The sequence below is a fragment of the Ranitomeya imitator genome, chromosome 6 (genome assembly GCF_032444005.1).
Source record: "Ranitomeya imitator isolate aRanImi1 chromosome 6, aRanImi1.pri, whole genome shotgun sequence".
Lineage (NCBI taxonomy): Eukaryota > Metazoa > Chordata > Amphibia > Anura > Dendrobatidae > Ranitomeya > Ranitomeya imitator.
The window spans coordinates 98,487,209-98,509,437 of NC_091287.1; the positions used below are offsets into that span (position 1 = coordinate 98,487,209).

Consider the following 22,229-nt stretch of genomic DNA (forward strand, 5'->3'; position numbering starts at 1 on the left):
CTGACTTTAGGACGACAAGGTGTTGGAATGAAAATATATGGCTCCACACCAACCACCATTATGGTCCTATGACATATTTTTTACTATATTAAAATATTCGTAAATCAGTTTTAAGTTATAAAATTTAGAAATAGAGATGAACAAAAAGATTCAGACCCTGCTCCAGATTCCACTTCAGAATCAGGGCAGTGCGTAATTGCTCCACCGGTACCTGAATGTTGGCATTCTGGGTACCCCTTGCAATTACTAGGCTCCTGCAACACGTCACTTCAGGCCTAGTTACTTATTTCTTCTGCCCAAGTGCATGACCTTACATTTATATCCATTAAAGCTTATTTGCCATTTATCAGCCCAAGCTTCTAGTTTACATAAATCCTCCTGTAATATAAAATTGTCCTCCCCTGTATTGATTAGCCAGCAGAGTTTAGTGTAATCTGCCAAAATTGAAATTCTAGTATGCAAAGAAGAGGGCCCAATACTGACCCCTGTGGTACCCCACTGCTAACCGCGACCCAGTCCGAGTGTGGTCCATTAATAACCACCCTTTGTTTCCTATCCCTGAGCCAGCTCTTAACCCACTTGCACATATTTTCCCCTATCCCCATTATTCTCATTTTATGTATCAACCTTTTGTGTGGCACCGTATCAAAAGCTTTTGAAAAGTCCATATACACTACATCCACTGGGTTCCCTTGGTCCAGTCCGGAACTTACCTCTTCATAGAAATTGATCAGATTAGTCTGACATGAACGGTCCCTAGTAAACCCATGCTGATATTGGGTCATGAGGTTATTCCTCTTCAGATACTCCAGTATAGCATCCCTTAGAATGCTCTCCAGGATTTTACCCACAGTAGAGGTTAAGCTTACTGGCCTATAATTTCCGAGTTCAGTTTTTGTCCCCTTTTTGAATATTGGCACCACATTTGCTATATGCCAGTCCTGTGGTACAGACACTGTTATTATGGAGTTTTTAAAGATTAAAATAATGGTCTATCGATGACTGTACTTAATTCCTGCAGTACTCGGGGGTGTATCCCATCCGGGCCCGGAGATTTGTCAATTTTAGTGATTTTTAGACACCGCCGCACTTCCAGCTGGGTTAAGCAGGTGACATTTAATGGGGAATTTTTGTTATCACTGATCATATTGTCTGCCATGGGATTTTCTTGTGTAAATACTGATGAAAAAAAAGTCATTTAGCATATTGGCTTTTTCCTCATCCTCATCCACCATTTCACCCAGACTATTTTTAATGGGGCCAACACTATCATTTTTTAGTTTCTTACTATTTATGTAGTTAAAGAATATTTTGGGATTATTTTTACTCTCTCTGGCAATGAGTCTCTCTGTCTCAATCTTTGCTGCCTTGATTTGTTTTCTACAGAATTTATTTAATTTTCTGTATTTATTTAATGCCTCATCACTACCTACTTCCTTTAATTCTCCAAATGCTTTTTTTTGTCACTTATTGCACCCCTTAGGCTAGGTTCATATTGCGTTAGAGCAATCCGTTTAGCGCCTAGCGCTAGCGGATTGCGCTAACGCAATGTTGTTTTATGGGGTCGCGTTAAACGTCCCCGCTCTCTGATCTGCGAGAGTGGGGAACGGACCTCGGGCGTGCCACAAAACACCGGCACATCGCTAGCGCGTGCCGAAAATGGCACGCACTAGTGATGCGCGTCACCATTGCTGTTAATGGATACGCTAACAGACGCGTTGCACGGCGTTAATTTCGCTGTGCAATGCTGTCCGTTAGCGCGGTCACATTAACGCAATATGAACCAAGCCTTACAGCTCTATTTAGCCATATTGGTTTCCTCCTATTTCTAGTATGTTTATTCCCATACGGTATATACTGTGCACAGGTCCTATCCAGGATGCTAATAAACGTCTCCCATTTTCTTTGTGTATTTTTATGTCTCAGGATATCGTCCCAGTTAATTGCACTAAGATCATCTCTCATCTGTTGGAAATTTGCCCTCCTGAAGTTTAGTGTTCTTGTAACCCCTCTACTACACATCTTATTAAAGGATACATGAAAACTTATTATTTTGTGATCACTATTCCCCAAGTGACCCCCAACCCTTACATTTGCTATGCGGTCTGGCCTGTTGGTTAATATTAGGTCTAGCAGTGCCCCCCTTCTTTTTGGGTCCTGAACCAGTTGTGAAAGGTAATTGTCTCTCATACTTGTCAAAAATCTATTACCTTTGCTGGAATTGCAGGTTTCTATTCCCCAATGTATTTCATGGTAGTTGAAGACCCCCATAATAATGACTTCTCCTTGAGTTGCTGCTTCATCTATTTGCTTTACTAGGATATTCTTCGTTGCTTCCATTATTTTTGGAGACTTATAACAAACCCCCATCAGTAATTTATTATTTTTCCCCCTCCCCTTATCTCCACCCACAAGGACTCTATATTTTCATTAGATTCACCTATAATATTACGTAGGATAGGTTCTAAGGACGATTTTACATATAGACACACCCCACCCCCTCGCTTATCTGTACGGTCATTTCTGAACAGGCTATAGCTCTGCAAGTTAACAGCCCAGTCATGGCTCTCATCCAGCCATGTCTCAGATATCCCCACCATGTCATAATTATTCTCCAACAAGATTAATTCTAATTCCTCCATTTTGTTGGTGAGGCTCCAGGCATTAGTATACATGCACTTTATGTAGCTCTCTTTAACTCTATTCTTTCTTATAATATTAACTGTGCTAACCCCACCCTTCATGCCACCCCCAATTTCTTTATTTGTGCCCCGGTCACTATCTGCACTATCTTCCCCTCTTATAAAATGAATACCCTCCCCCCCATTCCCTAGTTTAAACACTCCTCCAACCTTCTAGCCATTTCTCCCTCAGCAGAGCTGCATTTTCCCCATTGAGGTGCAGCCCGTCCTTAGCGTAGAACCTGTAGCCAACTGAGAAGTCGGCCCAGTTCTGCAGGAATCCAAACCCCTCCTTCCTACACCAATTCTTGAGCCACTTATTAACCTCCCTAATCTCCCGTTGCCTCTCTGGCGTGGCACGTGGTACAGGCAGTATTTCAGAGAATACCACCTTGGAGGTCCTTGCTTTAAGCTTGCAGTCTAATTCCCTGAAATAGTCTTTAAGGACCTTCGACCTACCTCTAACTTTGTCATATGTGCCAATGTGCACCATGACTGTTGGGTTTTCACCAGCCCCTCCCAGTAATCTGTCAACCCGATCAGCGATGTGTCGGACTCGAGCGCCAGGTAGGCAGCACACCGTTCGACGATCCCTGTCTTTGTGACAGATTGCCCTATCTGTTCCCTTAATAATTGAGTCCCCCACTACCAGTATCTGTCTGGCCTGCAATGCTCTCCTATTTCCCCCCTTACTGGAGCACACACTCCTCTGGCTTTCATAGGACATGCCTGGCTGCAGCAGTACTACCGCTGTACTGACACCCCCTCAGCTGCCAACTTAGCAAACTTATTGGGGTGTGCCAGATCAGGACTAGCCTCCCTGGCACTCTTCCCTCTACCCCACCTTCTAACTGTCACCCAGCTAACTGCCTCACTTTCCTGCTGCTCCATACTACCATCTTCCCTCACATCTATCCCATTGAGCGTCTGCTCAATGAGCAGCAGACTCCTTTCCATATCGTCAATGGATCTCAGTGTTGCCAGCTGAAGATTTAGATCCTGTACCTGGGCTTACAAATGCACAACGTGCTCACATCTTGCACAGCAGAATGCACCCTCGACCGGCTGTTCAAGGACTGCATACATGTGGCAAGATGTACACTGGATGGCATTGTCAATTATGTCTGAAAAGATAAACTCACCACTCCTAAGACTGAAAGAAAAGGTACATAAGTGAATCCTCTAATGATATACAGTAAAGTGTTTTTAAAACCTAATAAATGATGTTTTTCTTTGACAAAAACATGTTAGTGATGCACATTGCATCACTAACCGCACACTGGGACCAGTTTAATAGCTAAAAATGAGGTGACAGGTTACCTTTAAAGAAAGTGTCTTCTAATTGGCAGTAGACTTGGGAGTTGATTTTGAGTCCATCTTCAACACAAAATCTAACTGGCTCATATTTCATAATACCAGTTCATAGCAATACCCCACCTCTGCCACGCTCACATATGAGTCAAAGTGGAGGTTTGTACCAGTTACTGAATGAGCCACGGGCCCATCCATCTGATCCGTCAAGAGGCACTCTTCTCATCAGTCAATAAAACCTGTCCTTAAAAATCGGTAGTCAAACATTTTGAGAACCAGTCTTGACGTTTCAATTTTTGTCTTGTTCAGTGGTGGTCGGGTTTCAGTCTTCCTTACCTCGTCCGTGTCACTGAGCACTGAACACCTTGTATTTCTGGGCACTCCAGGGAGTTTGCAGTTCTGGAATATGACAGCACTGCAGGATAATGGCATCCCGATCGTTTCACGTTTGGTTCTTCTCAAATTTTTTACGTCTATCTTTCTCAACATGCCCTGGTGACTAATTGCAACAAAACTTTTGATGATTCTGTGATCACTCCCCAATATCTTAGGAATTTCAAGAGTAAAGCATTCCTTTGTAAGACTTGCAATCTTTTTTTTACTTTTCATAGAGTCAGTTAAATCTCTTTTTGGGCCTTTTTGTCTAAAGAAAACAAGCTTCCTAATAATTTTACACACCTTGATAAAGGGCATTGCGTTCTTGGGTCTCATCTCACCCATTACACAAATACACATCATATGATCTGCTTCATCCAATAAGCATCAAGTTTATACAGCTTGGAGTTAGAAAATCTGCATAAAAATGATTTGGTCAAAATACTCACTTGCCTAACAATTCTGCACTCAGTGTACAAAGGAAATACTGTCCTGTCTTGGGCATAGGGCCAAAAGCCAACCAGAGAGGACTTGGGATAGAGCTGCTACAAAAGAATTGCGGCATCTGGCCTAAAATACTTTATTACTGAGTTACATACAAAACCTACTAGTTAAGGCTAATTTATGCTATGAGGCACTGCTTAAAAAAGTAGCTTTAACCTGCAACTAAGGCTACTTTCACACTAGTCCGTCGGTACGGGCCGTCACAAACCGTGTTAATGTAGCATAACGTGGGCAGAGGATCCCGTTTTACAACTCATCCGCTGCCCATGGTGAGTTGTGGGGGAGGAGGGGGTGGAGTTTCGGCCACTAATGCGCGGTCGAAAATGGCGGACTCGACGCACAAAAAAAGTTACATGTAACTTTTTTGTGCCAAGGGTCCGCCAAAACACGACGCACCCGTGGCCATACGTCACAATGCGTCGCTAATGCAAGTCTATGGAGAAAAAACGCATCCTGCGGGCACATTTGCAGGATGCATTTTTTCTCCAAAACGACGCATTGCGACGTACAGCCAACAACGCTAGCGTGAAAGTAGCCATAGGTCTTTATTTTCCAAAACATATGTGCGTTCAGTAGGTCATAAAAATGCCTCAATCCCTAAAAAGGGTACAGCTCCAAGCTGTGAAAGGAATACAATTTCCTACAGACATACAGAATGTGTAGCAGGTACTGATGTATGTAGACCATACTTACCTTTAAACCCTGGAACAATGAAGATGTAGATGTAAATTGTAGCACAGTTTTTTGCAATGCTGGTTGATCTTCTCCAACAGCTACACTGATGCCTCTACCCTGTGCCAGTCATTGCACTCATTGCCCATCCACTACAGAGTCCAATATAAACTTCTCACTCACAAATCTCTCCACAGTTCTGCACCACCCTATATCTCTTCTCTCATCTCATGATTTAAGATTAACATCCTCAATAATCTGACGATACTCTCATTCCCGTCTCCAAGACTTCTCGCAAGCGGCACAAATTATAGGTTTGGAACGCTTCGACATGACCCATTGATTCTGAGACCAACTGATTCTGAGATTGTTTTTTCGTGACATATTGTACTTCATGTTAGTGGTAAAATTTCTTTAATAAGACGTGCATTTATTTATGAAAAAAATGGAAATATGGCAAACTTTTTGCAATTTTAACCCCTTCATGACCTTGGGATTTTCCGTTTTTCGTGTTCGTTTTTCGCTCCCCTCCGTCCCAGAGCCATAACTTTTTTATTTTTCAATCAAAATGGCCATTTGAGGGCTTATTTTTTGTGAAACGAGTTTTACTTTTGAACGATCATTGGTTTTACCATGTCGTGTACTAGAAAACGGGAAAAAAATTCCAAGTGCGGTGAAATTGCAATGAAAGTGCAATCTCACACTTGTTTTTTGTTTGGCTTTTTTAGTAGGTTCACTAAATGCTAAAACTGACCTGTCATTATGATTCTCCAGGTCATTACGAGTTCATATGCATGTAAAGAAGCTGCGGAGACACCATCACATGTTTCTCGACGCAAGCAGTGAATAGCCAGGCCTTTCCCCGGGAAGGAACAACCACGGGAAGGGCAGCATCCTATGAAGGAAAGCCACCTATGCCAAGCATGGTATCCATCCACAGACAGCTGTTTCGGGGTGTTTGCCCCTTACGAGTTCATAGACACCAAACATGTCTAGGTTCTTTTTTATCTAAGTGGTGAAAAAAAATTCCAAACTTTGCTAAAAAAAAAAAAAAAATTGCACCATTTTCCGATACCCGTAGCGTCTCCATTTTTCGTGAACTCAGGGTGGGTGAGGGCTTATGTTTTGCGTTCCAAGATTAAGTTTTTATTGATACCACTTTTATGCAGATACGTTCTTTTGATCGCCCATTATTGCATTTTAATACAATGCCACGGCGACAAAAAAACCCATAATTCTGGTGTTTCGAATTTTTTTCTCGCTACGTTGTTTAGCGATCAGGTTAATGCTTTTTTTTATTGATAGATCGGGCAATTCTGAACGTGGCGATACTAAATATGTGTAAGTTTGATTTTTTTTATTGTTTTGTTTTGAATGAGGCAAAAGGAGGGTGATTTAAACTTTTATATTTTATTTTTTTCACATTTTCTCTAACTTTTTTGACTTTTGCCATGCTTCAATAGCCTCCATGGGAGGCTAGAAGCTGGCACAACTGGATCGGCTCAGCTACATAGGAGAGATCATCCGATCGCTGCTATCTAGCTGAATTGCAGGCTTGCTATGAGCGCCGACCTCTATGGTTACTATGCAGACGCATCGCTGACCACCGATCATGTGATGGGGGTCGGCGATGCGCTCATTTGCGGCCCGATGGCCAAAAGCGTCGGTTAAATGCTGCTGTCAGCGTTTGACAGCGGCATTTAACTAGTTAATAGCGGCGGGTGAATCGCGATTTCACCTGCCGCTATTGCGGGCACAAGTCAGCAGTTCAAATTAGCTGACATGTCCCGGCTTTGATGCGGGCTCAACGCCGGAGCCCGCATCAAAGCGGGGTCTGACCTCGGACGTATTATCCCGTCCAAGGTCAGAAAGGGGTTAAAACTTTTAATTTGTGGACCCTTAAATCAGAGAGTTACAGTTGTGCTCAAAAATTTACATACTCCGGCAGAATTTTTTGCTTTCTTGGCCTTTTTTCAGAGAATATGAATGATAACACCAAAACTTTTTCTCCACTCATGGTTAGTGGTTGGGTGAAGCCATTTATTGTCAAACTACTCTGTTTTCTCTTTTTAAATCATAATGACAACCCAAAACATATGAAGTTAAAAGGGTTAAAAGTTGACCAGCGATTTATCATTTTTCCAACTAAATTTATAAAACTGTTTTTTTTAGGGACCACATCACATTTGAAGTGACTTTAAGTGGGTGTACTTGACAGAAAATACCCAGAAGTGGTACCATTCTAAAAACTGCACCCCTCAAGGTGCTCAAAACTACATTCAAGAAGTTTATTGACCATTCAGGTGCTTCACGAGAATGTACTAAAGCAATGTGGAAGGAAAAAATGAATATTAAACTTTTTTCACAAAAAAATCACTTTAGACCCAAAAGTTTTTATTTTCACAAGGGTATCAAGAGAAAACGGTCAACAAAATTTGTTTTGCAATTTCTTCTGAGCACACCAATACCCCATTTGAGGGGGAAATCCATGGTTTGGGTGCATGGTAGGGGTCAGAAGGGAGGGAGCACCGTTTGACTTTTTTAATGTAAAATTGTCTGGAATCGATGGCGGGCACCATGTCACATTTGGAGACCCCTGATGTGCCTAAACAGTGGAAACCCCCCAATTCTAACTCCAACCCTAACACAGCCCTAAACCCAACCCTAACCCCAACAAGCCCGTAACTCCAACACACCTCTAACCCTAACCCCAACGCAACCCTAACCCCAATACACGCTAACCCTAACCACAACCCTAACCCCAATACAACCCTAACCCGATCACAACCCTAACCCCAACCTTAACACAACCCCAACCCTAACTAACACAACCCTAACCACAACACAACCCTAACACAACCCCAGACCTAACCCCATCCCCAAACCTAACACAACTCTAACCACAAAGAATGGAAAAAAATATATATATATTTTAAGGGCAGCACGGTGACTCAGTGGTTAGCACTGCAGCATTGCAGCACTGGGGTCCTGGGTTCAAATCCCACCAAGGACAACATCTGCAAGGAGTTTGTATGTTCTCCCCGTGTTTGCGTGGGTTTCCTATGGGTTCTCCGGTTTTCTCCCATATTCCAAAGACATACTGATAGGGAATTTAGATTCTGAGCCCCATCGGGGACAGCAATGATAATGTGTGCAAAACTGTAAAGCACTGCGGAATATGTTGGTGCTATATAAATAGATTATTATTTTTACCTAACAACGTTGTCAAAAGGGGGGGTTGATTTACTATTATTTTTATTTTGATCACTGTGATAGGGTCTATCACCGTGAGCAAAATGAACCAATAGGAAAAATCTCCTATTGTTGCTGGGTACTGGCCGGCAGATTTTGACAGGCGCACTGCGCATGCGCCAGCCATTTTCTTCCGGAAAGATGACGAGGAGGGTGCAAGGATGGTGGAGGTACCGGAGGGCTCGGGTGACCCCATTTCTTTCTGCTCTGGTATGCTAGATCATATCAGAGGAGAGAGAAATGAATGGAAAACAAGACTTTTTTTTTTATTTTTGTGATCGCCGTTACTCAGTGAATAATGGTGATCAAGTGACACGGGATGGTAAAAAAACAACCCAAATCATGTTCTCCGGGGTCTCAGCTACCCCCAGTGACCACGACTCTGGAAATTTTCTGACACTGGGGGCGCTACACACTTATTTCTCTGCGCCGCTAAAATGCGAGGCTGAGGAATTTGTACCCTTAACTGCTGCTAGGCGTATTGGTGGTCATTAAGGGGTTAATATTTACCTGTCCCACCTTTGACAACAATGGCAGCCTTCACTTTTGTAGTCATATGTGAGCTACTTGCACCTTTCTTCTTCCATTGTTCCTCTGCAAATAGCACATTTCTCCAGAGATTTGACCTTTGCTTAACCCTTACTTGACATGGCCAATTTAAATTTTTGCTTTTGCAATTCTTCGAAGCGCCATAATTTTTATTTATTTTCTGTCCACATAAATGTATGGAGGCTTGATTTTTGCAGGACGAGTTGTACTTTTCAATGACATCATACATTTTACCACTTACTGTGTACTGGAAAACTGTAAAAAAAAATTCCAAGTGCGGTGAAATTGCAAAAAAAAAAAGCAATTGCGGCAATGGTTTTTGGAAATTGTGTTTACAGAATACATTGTATTTACCGATGACTGTCCACGTCAGCAGACATTTTGCAACAACAAACTTGCCTAGTTTTTTTTTTAATAATTGTAGAGGTAAAACAAAAATCTGAAATTTGTAAAACAAAAAAAATATATATATTTTTTCAATTGGGGCCGCTATTTTCCAAAACCTGTAATGTTATTTTTTCAACGATGGATCTGTGTGAGGGCTCATTTTTTGTGTGACAAGACCACTTTTTTATTGATACCATATGAAATTTTGATTGCTTAGTACAGGAGTTTTTTTGTGGTATCGCAGCAATAAAAAAACAAACTTGTTTTTTTAAATTTTTTACTGTTTATCGTGATTACCAATTGGGTTAATGAATTTTATATTTTGATAGATCAGCCTTTTATGGACACAGCTATACCACATATGTGTATTTTTTAATATCTTTATTTTTGATGGGAGAAAAGGTGGGTAATTTGAATTTTTATTTTTTTTAATTATTTTTTCAAAACTTGTTTTTTTTTAAACTTTATACTGTATTTTTTAGTCTCCGTAGGGTACTTGAAGTTGTGATTGTCTGATGGCTTGTGCTATATACCATCATAATGCTGTACATAGAAAAATCATGTTCTCCTTTCAATGGAGCTCAGTGATGACAAGCACGGAAATCTGCAACAGATCCCCCAGCTGTTATCGCAACCCATTAGCGCCCCCGTGTCACATCAACGGGCAGCCGAGGTATGCACAGAATGACGCAACCCCGTGCAGTTAATACTGCTGTCAGAGATCACAGGTGTATTGTATGCTGTATTTTTCCTGCCATTTCTTAGATGCAGAAAAAAATGCTGCAAAAACGCAACATGTGAACATACCCTTATACACTCAGGATTTTTCCTCTACCGATCTGGAAGAAAATTGTGCAGCACATCGATGACACGACGTTTCACTCATGCTCTTCAGGATTTCTTCCTACGTGCGTGCAGAATGGTGTGAAATATTTGCACAGATTTCTACAAGGGATAGCCATGTCATTCAGACATATGTACATTATTAATCTTTGGATATACTGTATGTGCCGTACCAAACACAATGGCAGTTTTAGAAAACTGACTGATAGGAGCAATAAATCCAGGCTGATTTATGCGCACTCGGAGTGAGAGATAATAAGAATCCCCTCGCAGCTCATAACGCTGGCTGTGCTTGGCTAGTCATGCACTATTCCCGATAGACCATATAATCTGTGTGAATTCCTGCCTGGAAGGGATCAGTTAGCCACATGTACAGGAAACGAGTCTTAATCATTTGTTTAAATCTGCATATTAAACATGGAAGCAGCCTCTTCTTCTTCTGTGGGGTAAGCACATTTTTCTTCATTTCAATATGGTTTTAGAGTTTGAAATCTTTTAGGCGGCGAAGAGTAACATAAAAATATCTCTGCTCCATTTTCATAAAGGGTGTCTCTAGGCTAAGATGCGAAGACTTAGGAAACCATTCAAGCTTCTTGTACATGATTCTTTAATAGAAACTGCTTGTTTATTGGTCCATGAAACAAAACGGCAAAATCAATATGGACACCGGAGCAGGAAAGTAAAATAGTGAAGTTCATATCCGATATAAAAGTGCTTCCTGTGCAGGATGCAAGGATGGATGCGGGAAATACCGCCTGAAGTTACTACCGCTATAGTAAACTTATTCTTCACAGCTGTTGTAGGGCTGGGGATATATAAAACGGAAAAGAAACCATCTGAGCTTCAGAGCAGCGTGCCAAGAGTAAAGACATGGATATGACATTAGACCGGTATAGTAGTGCAACGGCGGTCTACACCGGGGACCTCGATGCCCATGAGAATACACTGCAATTGGGGAATGTGGTTGATAACTACTAGAATAAAGTCTATTCCACTTGTTACAGAAACCTAGTGTTTTACAAATTTGCAGTGCCCCATATTCTTGGGAAAGGGAAGAGTTAAAGAGTAACTGTCGATTCACCCAACCCTAGAGTGACAAGTTAAACAGATACTTATGACCAGGAACTGTTCCGATTCTCATACTCCATGCTGTACCATCCATTTTTTTATTTTGAGTGGATGGTTCATGTTCATCATCATCATTTTGCCAGCATTACAGGTGCTGAAACTTCCTTTTCCTCTCTTCCCAGCATGCATTGGTTGTCTGTTTCCTAACCCTCCACGTCCCCTTTGCCCTTAATTATGGTGTATAACAACACAATAAATCTTAACTATGGTCTCTTCTTCTTCTCATTAACAAGCACAAAATTCCTTTACAAACAACCTCTGCATATTTATTTAACGAGAGCTGTGGAGCTTTCACACCTTGACCTGTGCACCCCATACACATATTCCTCTATTTGGATCAATAATCGTAAGAAGAAATCAAATTTAATGCTCCCATGCGTGTGTATGAATCTTCTTATTGGATTATGCACTTTATATTTATAAAACAGGATGATTCCGCGCTAAAGGGACATGTCTGTGCTGAGGAATCTATTTACCAATAGGTGGAGCATACAAAAGTTGCCCCTATTAATAAACTCCCCGCTGAGTCCCTGCTACATGTGATGGGAAAAAATGGAAGGATAAGTGCACTGTAATAAATACTATGCTGAGCACAACGTGGTACCAGAGGTGTTGGCACTAACCAATACGAGTCTGACTCACCGAGTCAAGACGTGCTGGACTCACTTTCCAGGCGCTCGGATCCTTGGTACCTCTGGCACTACGTCTATCATCAGACCTCGGTGAGTCAGACTCCTATTGGTTAGTGCCATACATTGAAAACAGTCTGGGGACTGTATGTCCCGGATGACTAGTCCAGGGCAGGTCCCTGCTGCTCCTCTAGAGTGACCGGGTTCTCCAGACACCGACATAGGAAGAGACCAGTCTGTCCCGACGAACAAGATGCGAGGAATCCAATGGGGACCTGCCTCTTGGACTAAACATGACACAAAGTCCTGGACCTGCTTTTCAGATTATGTTTTCTCAGAAACGATGTAGTGTAATAGTGTAAAATCTAAATGGCTACAATAACTTGATTCGAGCAGTATGAAACTCATGACACAACCATGACATACGGGGTCAATTACCAATGGTTGGATATACTGATGTCTTTACAGCTTTTCTTTCTTCATTTTATGCCAGGTTTTCGTATTTTTCAATAACATCAATATGGAGAGATTACCTTTATTAATTAATAATTTATTAATTACCTTTATTAAGCTGCACCGGCATGCTCTCTGACTTCATCATGCGCTGATTTTGTTGCATCTGCTGGGATGTTGAGGCTTGATGTGTAGATGGCTCCATGACTGTTTGAGTTGGCATAGCGGCTGTAAAACTAGCACTTACAGCACCGTGGCTTGTGTTGGTGTTTGATGGTGAAGTCATAGGGCTCATAGACCCCCCAGCAGGGATGTTTGGCCCCATTAACTTCCGTCCAAAGTTAAGTATACTGCTAGACACTTTGTTTATGTTGAGGGGAGCAGGTTTGGTGTTCGCACTAGAAAAAAAAAGTGACAATTGATGGTTATACTGCGCATGTTGAAAGCAAACAGTAGGACTACATGGCACGAGACAAATAGTCCTTTAGTGATAATCTCCTACTGATTAACCATTGAAACAACAACACACAGCTATGTAAGTGACACATCACTGGAATCAATGTCTCTGTTCCTACATTATGCTGCTCCCAGATTTAATATCAAAACCTATTGACAGATTTCCTTTAAAAGGGAAAATACACTGCTCAAAAAAAATAAAGGGAACACTTAACAGAATATAACTCCAAGTAAATCAAACTTTTGTGAAATCAAACTGTCCACTTAGGAAGCAACACTGATTGACAATCAATTTCACATGCTGTTGTGCAAATGGAATAGACAACAGATGGAAATTATTGGCAATTATCCAGACCCCCTCAATAAAGGAGTAGTTCTGCAGGTGGGGACCACGGACCACATCTCAGTACCAATGCTTTCTGGCTGATGTTTTGGTCACTTTTGAATGTTGGTTGTGCTTTCACACTCGTGGTAGCATGAGACGAACTCTACAACCCACACAAGTGGCTCAGGTAGTGCAGCTCATCCAGGATGGCACATCAATGCAAGCTGTGGCAAGAAGGTTTGCTGTGTCTGTCAGCGTAGTATCCAGAGGCTGGAGGCGCTACCAAGAGACAGGCCAGTAGACCAGGAGATGTGGAGGGGGCTGTAGGAAGGCAACAATCCAGCAGCAGGACCGCTACCTCAGCCTTTGTGCAAGGAGGAACAGGAGGAGGACTGCCAGAGCCCTGCAAAATGACCTCCAGCAGGCCACAAATGTGCATGTCTCTGCACAAACGGTTAGAAACCGACTCCATAAGGATGGTCTGAGTGCCCGACATCTACAGATGGGGGTTGTGCTCACAGCCCAACACCGTGCAGGATGCTTGGCATTTGCCACAGAACACCAGGATTGGCAAATTCGCCACTGGTGCCCTGTGCTCTTCACAGATGAAAGCAGGTTCACACTGAGCACATGTGACAGACGTGACACAGTATGGAGATGCCGTGGAGAGCGGTCTGCTGCCTGCCAACATCAATCAGCATGACTGGTTTGGAAGTAGGTCAGTAATGGTGTGGGGAGGAATTTCTTTGGAGGGCAGCACAGCCCTCCATGTGCATGCCAGAGGTAGCCTGACTGCCATTAGGTACCAAGATGAGCTCCTCAGACCCCCTGTGAGGCCATATGCTGGTGCAGTTGGCCCTGGGTTCCTCCTAATGCAGGACAATGCCAGACCTCATGTGGCTGGAGTGTGTCAGCAGTTCCTGCAAGATGAAGGCAATTAAGCTATTAACTGGCCCGCCCGTTCCCCAGACCTGAATCCGATTGAACACATCTGGGACATCATGTCTCGCACCATCCACCAACGTCACGTTGCACCACAGACTGTCCAGGAGTTGGGAGGAGATCCCTCAGGAGACCATCCGCCGCCTCATCAGGAGCATGCTCAGGCATTGTATTGAGGTCATACAGGCACGTGGAGGCCAGACACACACTACTGAGCATCATTTTTTTTTTAATCAGATATTTTTATTAAACCATCAAAATTGTGCATAGACAATAAAAGGAATAGTTTGTTTTCAGCAATATACAAATACACAATACTTTTTTTTTTGTTAGAAAACTTATTTAGTCCCAAACCAAACTCCCACCCCCCTTCCCCCCACCCACTAGAGACCTGTCAAGAGTCATCCCCCACTAAATTATCACATACAAAAGTACAAGAAGAGGAAGATGACTTGTCAAAAAATATTTCCATAGGGGCAAAAGGTCTTCAGGTCACATTGATTCAAGCCACGGGCTCCACAACCTGTCAAAGAGGTCCATCCTGTTCCTCCTAACGTAGATACTCTTCTCCAAAGCAATGATATGGTCCACTTGCTTCATAAAGTCTCTCCTTGTTGGTGGCTCTTCCCTAATCCAGAATTTGGCGATCAACTTTCGCGCAATAAATAACAGTCTAGCTATAACCGTTTTATACAGCTTATCAGTTATTACCTCCTCCACATAGCCCAAAACACATACCAGAGGATCCCGAGGCACATTACAACTATATGCCAAACCCACTTTATTCAACACCACCACCCAAAAGGAGGACAGCCTGGGGCACTGCCACAACATATGAAGGATGCCTGCTTCGGACTGCGAGCATCTAGGGCATTCTGAATTAGGCCTTAATCCGGCTTTGAACAACATGTCTGGGGTTCTGTAAGCCCTATGAATGACAAATAATTGTGACAGCCTACCAGGCTCACTCATTGATATCTTGGGCACATAATCCAATACTGATTCCCATCGGTCATCATCAATCGCCCCCAGGTCAGCCTCCCATTTCGCCCTTGCTCTAATAGGGTGCTCCGCCAGAAAAGAAAATAGAAGGAATTCATATATACCCGAAATCACCCCCTTCGTGCCTCCCCCTTCAAGGATAAAATCCAGCATAAGATCCACCTGGATTTCAACAGGCCCTCTCTTACACTGTGCCCGGTACGCATGAGAAAGACGAGGGTATTGGTACATCTCAGACTCCGGGAGTAAAAATTCTTCCTGCAATATCTCAAAGTCTCTAATTCTACCCTGATGTAAAATCTGGCCCATCCGAGAGATGCCTGCCTCCCTCCAAATATGAAATCCCTCCATCTGTCTAAACTCCTGTAGGACACAGTTGTTCCAAATGGGTGAGAATCTAGTGAGTGCCCGTACACCCCTAATTCCTTTAACTTTATCCCACACCTTGTGAATGAGCCTTACAGTGCAAAATTTAGAACCCTTCTCACGGAAATGTCCCCCCTCTAGGCCCTCACTCAACACCTTTGTCCCAATCAATGATCTACTGAGCATCATTTCCTTGTTTTGAGACATTTCCACTGAAGTTGGATCATCATGTAATTTGATTTTTAACTTTGATTTTGAGTATTGTTCCAAATCCAGGCCTCCATTGGTTAATAAATTTGATTTCCATTGATGATTTTTGTGTGATTTTGTTGTCAGCACATTCAACTTTGTACAGAACAAAGTATTCAATGAGAATATTTCATTCATTCAGATCTAGGATGTGTTATTTGAGTGTTCCCTTTATTTTTTTGAGCAGTGTACATTCACCGTCTATCCACAGGATCGTGATCTGCCACCCCATTTTAAACTCCTCCTCATTGTGGTTGTGTGGGTACGGAAGAAACAGACAATTGTAACTCCTGTGCTAGCAGCATGCCAGTACCAAGTGATCGTACATTTACCGCTAATCACTTAGATAGTTGACAAATGTATTTACGATAGATGGAACACTTCTTTATTGTCCTCAAAAAAGACAATAACAGTATAATTTTAGAACATAAAACGAAAAGAATACTAAAATGGCGAGCGGAAATCAAACGTACATTTAAAAGGCAAATGTTAAACCACAATGGAATTTTATTCTTTATCGCATGTTATGTTTAGAAATGTGGGTCTATTATTAGTTTTCAATAGACACACTTAGGTGAAATTATTTTCTTTTCGTCTTATTTTATGCAATACTATAAATCCTCTTATAAAATCAGTATAAATCAGTAATAGGCAGAGATACTGACCGTGACCTGTTCATCAAATCAAGTCCGCGTGCTCTATAGTAGTCTAGATTTTGATGGAACTGATAACTCATTGGTCTTGGATTTTTCTGTGATTTCAAAAAGAGAAATAAAAATCATGATACTTCCAAAAATTCCAATTACATGTTTCATTGACTAATCGAATACAATTTGCATGTGCTATCTACAGTTGTGGCCAAAAGTATTGACACCCCTGCAATTCTTTCAGATAATACTCAGTTTCGTTCTGAAAATGATTGTAATCAAAAAATTATTTGGTATTATTATCTTCATTTAATTGGTATTAAATGAAAAAAACACAAAAGAGAATGAAGCAAAAAGCAAAACATTGATCATTTCACACAACACTCTAAAAATGGGCCAGACTAAAGTATTGGCACCCTCAGCCTAATACTTGGTTGCACAACCTTTAGCCAAAATAACTGCGACCAACCGCTTCAGGTAACCATCAATGAGTTTCTTACAATGCTCTGCTGGAATTTTAGACCATTCTTCTTTGGCAAACTTCTCCAGGTCCCTGATATTTGAAGGGTGCCTTCTCCAAACTGCCATTTTTAGATCTCTCCACAGGTGTTCTATGGGATTCAGGTCTGGACTCATTGCTGGCCACCTTAGAAGTCTCCATTGCTTTCTCTCAAACCATTTTCTAGTGCTTTTTGAAGTGTGTTTTGGGTCATTGTCCTGCTGGAAGACCCATGACCTCTGAGGGAGACCCAGCTTTCTCACACTGGGCCCTACATTATGCTGCAAAATTTGTTGGTAGTCTTCAGACTTCATAAAGCCATGCACACGGTCAAGCAGTCCAGTGCCAGAGGCAGCAAAGCAACCCCAAAACATCAGGGAACCTCCGCCATGTTTAACTGTAGGGACCGTGTTCTTTTCTTTGAATGCCTCTTTTTTTCTCCTGTAAGCTCTATGTTGATGCCTTTGCCCAAAAAGCTCTACTTTTATCTCATCTGACTAGAGAAAATTCTTCCAAAACGTTTTAGGCTTTTTCAGGTAAGTTTTGGCAAACTCCAGCCTGGCTTTTTTATGTCTCGGGGTAAGAAGTGGGGTCTTCCTGGGTCTCCTACCATACAGTCCCTTTTCATTGGGATGCCGACGGATAGTACGGGTTGACACTGTTGCACCCTCGGACTGCAGGGCAGCTTGAACTTGTTTGGATGTTAGTCGAGGTTCTTTATCCAACATCCGCACAATCTTGCGTTGAAATCTCGTCAATTTTTCTTTTCCATCCACATCTAGGGAGGTTAGCCACAGTGCCATAGGCTTTAAATTTCTTGATGACACTGCGTACGGTAGACACAGGAACATTCAGGTCTTTGGAGATGGACTTGTAGCCTTGAGATTGCTCATGTTTCCTCACAATTTGGTTTCTCAAGTCCTCAGACAGTTCTTTGGTCTTCTTTCTTTTCTCCATGCTCAATGTGGTACACACAAGGACACAGGACAGAGGTTGAGTCAACTTTAATCCATGTCAACTGGCTGCAAGTGTGATTTAGTTATTGCCAACACCTGTTAGGTGCCACATGTAAGTTACAGGTGCTGTTAATTACACAAATTAGAGAAGCATCACATGATTTTTCGAACAATACCAATACTTTTGTCAACCCCCCTTTTTTATGTTTGGTGTGGAATTATATCCAATTTGGCTTTAGGACAATTCTTTTTGTGTTTTTTCATTCAAGACAAATTAAACGAAGATAATAACAAAAAATTTGTGTTTGCAATAATTTTCAGGAAGAAACTGAGTATTATCTGACAGAATTGCAGGGGTGTCAATACTTTTGGCCACAACTGTATGCTGGGCCTCCCCCCAAAAACTTCCATTCTAACAAGACCACCTGACCTTATAATCTACCTATATTTTCCCTTTACTTTAAGAGGCTCACCTTCTAGAAAACCATTTATACAGCAACTTTTAGCACTTCTGTTCTATATGTCCTATACGAAATTAATCATGCAATTCAAATTTATTAAAATAGTCAAACTTGTCATTTTGCTTCAGAATCATTTTGCACAAAAAGGTGTAATTCAAAAAAAAGCTTTCAAAAAGAAAAGATGAATGTGCCACCATCTTCATATTTTACTATGATAAATCAGCCTGAAATATGTGAAGTATAAATATTGTTTCCATACTTCAGAAGAATTATTAGCATTTATTTAAACTGCTGCTGTAAAAGTGCGAACTTTCAAGTAATCACAAACAAAAATATCCTAACAACAGGAAACATTCTACACGACAGCAAAGTCAATGACCACTACTTAAGGAAATTACATCAAAGTAATGTCAAGCCTATAATTATAAATCTAAGTCTATCAAAAGTAAAGCATTGACTCCGTGCGAGCATGACATATCTCTCTCTTTATGGTATGTTTATGACTGGTTTAAGACCCAGGCATTGTAACACTGAAGAAAAATTCAACCCAAAACTTAAAAACATTAAAAAAAGACATTAACCCCTTTATTACGCAGCAATTTTTCATTTTCGTTTTTTCCTCCCCTTCTTCAAAGAGCCTTACCTCTTTTTAATCTTATTGTCTTGTGACGGAGTCACTGGTAAAGTACAGGCGGGGAGATATGTGTCACTTCGCTTAATGGCGTCAGTGATCTAAAGCCAGAGTATTTCCTCCAGCACTCCAAAGTGCTTAAGCTAAAGTTGCATAAATGGGTTCGCTTTATGTAGACAGTCATAAAACGGGTGGGGGAATGTCCACCTTATCTCCACGTGCAAAGCCGGCATCGCCATGTGCTGACAGGACCTGTGTGATGTCACAGTCATGCGATCAGTCACATGGGTGAGGAGTCACATGGTCTGTGCTTAAATGGCTGAACTCCAGAGGTAGTTTGGTTGTTGACTGCCTGGAGAGGAAAACTCCAGGACAGTGTTTGCGCACGCGGTGCCTGTAAAAGGACATTGCTAACCCTGAGTGGGCTGACCCCCACTGATGCAAGGACTGCACGTAGTGCTACCATTTTGTCTTGCTGTTTTGCCCAGAGGGCCGTGTTTATTCTGTGCTTACAACTTGGTTTATGCTGTAATTAATAAACCAAGTGCATCCTTACAGGCGCAGTATTCCCGTGACTACCTGTGTGCAGACGAGTGAGTTGATCTACCAGTCTATATCCATATAAGGGCTTGCTTTTTGTGACACAAGATGCACTTTTGAATTACCCCATTTTGCGTTTCCATGCAGGCGCCACACACCTCAAATCGCTGCATGCGGACACATCTGCATACAACGTATGTCCCTGCGTACCCAATGTTAATGATAGATATGCAGGGAAACGCAGCATGCAGCCGGAAGAACGGAGCCTGGGCGGAGCTTAATGGTGGCATAACTCGGTGTAACGCAGTCCGTTATCTCCGCCATTAAGTTCTATGTCGGACGAATTGCTAGCGCACGCCCACAATGGCCGTGCACTAGCGATGTGCCGTCATTGAGTAGCGGACCCTGGGACGCGGGCTGCAGCGTTTCCGGGTCCGTCACTGCTAGCGCGGATAGAGCACCTGCTAGCTCTATCTGCGCTAGCGATATGACATATCGGCACTTGCGTTAACAGCAGCCCGTTAAAGGGAACCTGTCATCCCGTTTTTTCAGATTGAGCTATAAATACTGTTAAATACGGCCTGCGCTGTGCGTTACTATAGTGTATGTAGTGTACCCTGATTCCCCATGTATGCTGAGAAATACATTACCAAAGTCGCCGTTTTCGCCTGTCAATCAGGCTGGTCTGGTCAGGTGGGCGTGTTCACAGCGCTCTTTTCTTCCCCAGCTTTCCGTTGTTGGTGTAGTGGTGTGCGCATGTCCAAGGTCCGAATTCCCTGCGCCCACGTGAAGACACAGCGCGCGATCTGCGCTGTCATCCCTTGCATCGGTGGGGGCGGCCATCTTCCTGGGGCCGCGCGTGCGCAGATGGAATGCTCTGCCGCACGGGGCTTCAGGAAAATGGCCGCGGGATGCCGCGCGTGCGCACAAGAGATTGCGGCGGCCATTTTCCCAAAGCCGAGTTTGCATCTCGGCTTTGGGAAAATGGCCGCCGCGATCTCTAATGCGCACGCGCGGCATCCCGCGGCCATTTTCCTGAAGCCCCGTGCGGCAGAGCATTCCATCTGCGCACGCGCGGCCCCAGGAAGATGGCCGCCCCCACCGATGCAAGGGATGACAGCGCAGATCGCGCGCTGTGTCTTCACGTGGGCGCAGGGAATTCGGACCTTGGACATGCGCACACCACTACGCCACCAACGGAAAGCTGGGGAAGAAAAGAGCGCTGTGAACACGCCCACCTGACCAGACCAGCCTGATTGACAGGCGAAAACGGCAACTTTGGTAATGTATTTCTCAGCATACATGGGGAATCAGGGTACACTACATACACTATAGTAACGCACAGCACAGGCCCTATTTAACAGTATTTATAGCTCAATCTGAAAAAACGGGGTGACAGGTTCCCTTTAACGCATGTGTTGGACGGGCTGCTGTTAACGCAATGTGAACCCAGCCTTACATTGCCATAGTGCTAATTCATTTTATTCACCCCACAATTAGGCAGTGAAAACCCGACTCCAATGTAAGTGAACAGTAAGTACAAGAAGCACAGGAGGCATCACTACTAAATCCATCTATAAATACCCCATTAAACAATACACAGGCTAATAAATAATGGAGGATGTCTCCGACTTCTGGAAAATGTTGATGTTTAATAACTGGTGCCGTGTTGAAGAATGGCATATTAAAGGATATATTTATCTTCTACATCCAGCATTTTACTCTTCGAGATATGAATTGCATAGTAAGTTAAACTTTAATAAAGCAGAACCTTTTAAGACATCAATCATGCATTCATTTTCCCGATCTACATATAATTAAGACAACCTGAGCGCTTGTAAGTAAATAACAACATTATTGACTGATTACAGATTAGAAGGTATTTGATAATATTACCAATGCAAATACCACCAGTGACCACTAGATGGTAGGCACAGTCTTTGTCTTTTCGGGATTCACAAAAAATGGTCCTTACTAGAAAACAGATTCCTAAATCGAAGTGAAAAATTACTAAACAAACTTATACAAAGTAACACGGGAACAGTAATGGTATGTGCTGCGCGTTCCGTATGTAAGTGCTCCGGCCACCTTTCTGTACTGCATCCAGCATAGTGAGTAATGCCGGTTCACAATCCGCTAATTGTTCCTTGTTGTGAGTAATGGAGCACACCAGGGATTGGATGTCTGAAGGGCGAGTATTCCCAATGGAAGTATATAGGTGAGCAGCTGCCATATACTCGTCTACGTGTCCACACACAGATTTTCCAGTATGGATTTGTGTGCAGAAAATTCCCTGCACGTTACAGTAACAGAAAAGTGGATGAAATTTTAATAAATTGCAATTAATGGAATTACGGTACTCTATAAAATT

At 42.5% G+C, this 22,229-nt stretch overlaps 1 protein-coding gene across 5 annotated transcripts in view; it reads right to left on the reverse strand.

Annotated features, from left to right (window-relative positions):
- TBC1D5 (TBC1 domain family member 5) overlaps nucleotides 1-22,229 on the reverse strand; it is an 811,132-nt gene that overhangs the window by 101,906 nt on the left and 686,997 nt on the right. For all 5 annotated transcript variants that reach the window (XM_069729958.1, XM_069729963.1, XM_069729960.1 and 2 more), the window contains 2 exons: nucleotides 16,790-16,875; nucleotides 12,893-13,182 (listed from right to left, as the gene is read on the reverse strand). In XM_069729958.1, coding sequence (XP_069586059.1) covers nucleotides 12,893-13,182; nucleotides 16,790-16,875 — 376 coding nt within the window. The remainder of the gene's footprint in view (nucleotides 1-12,892; nucleotides 13,183-16,789; nucleotides 16,876-22,229) is intronic.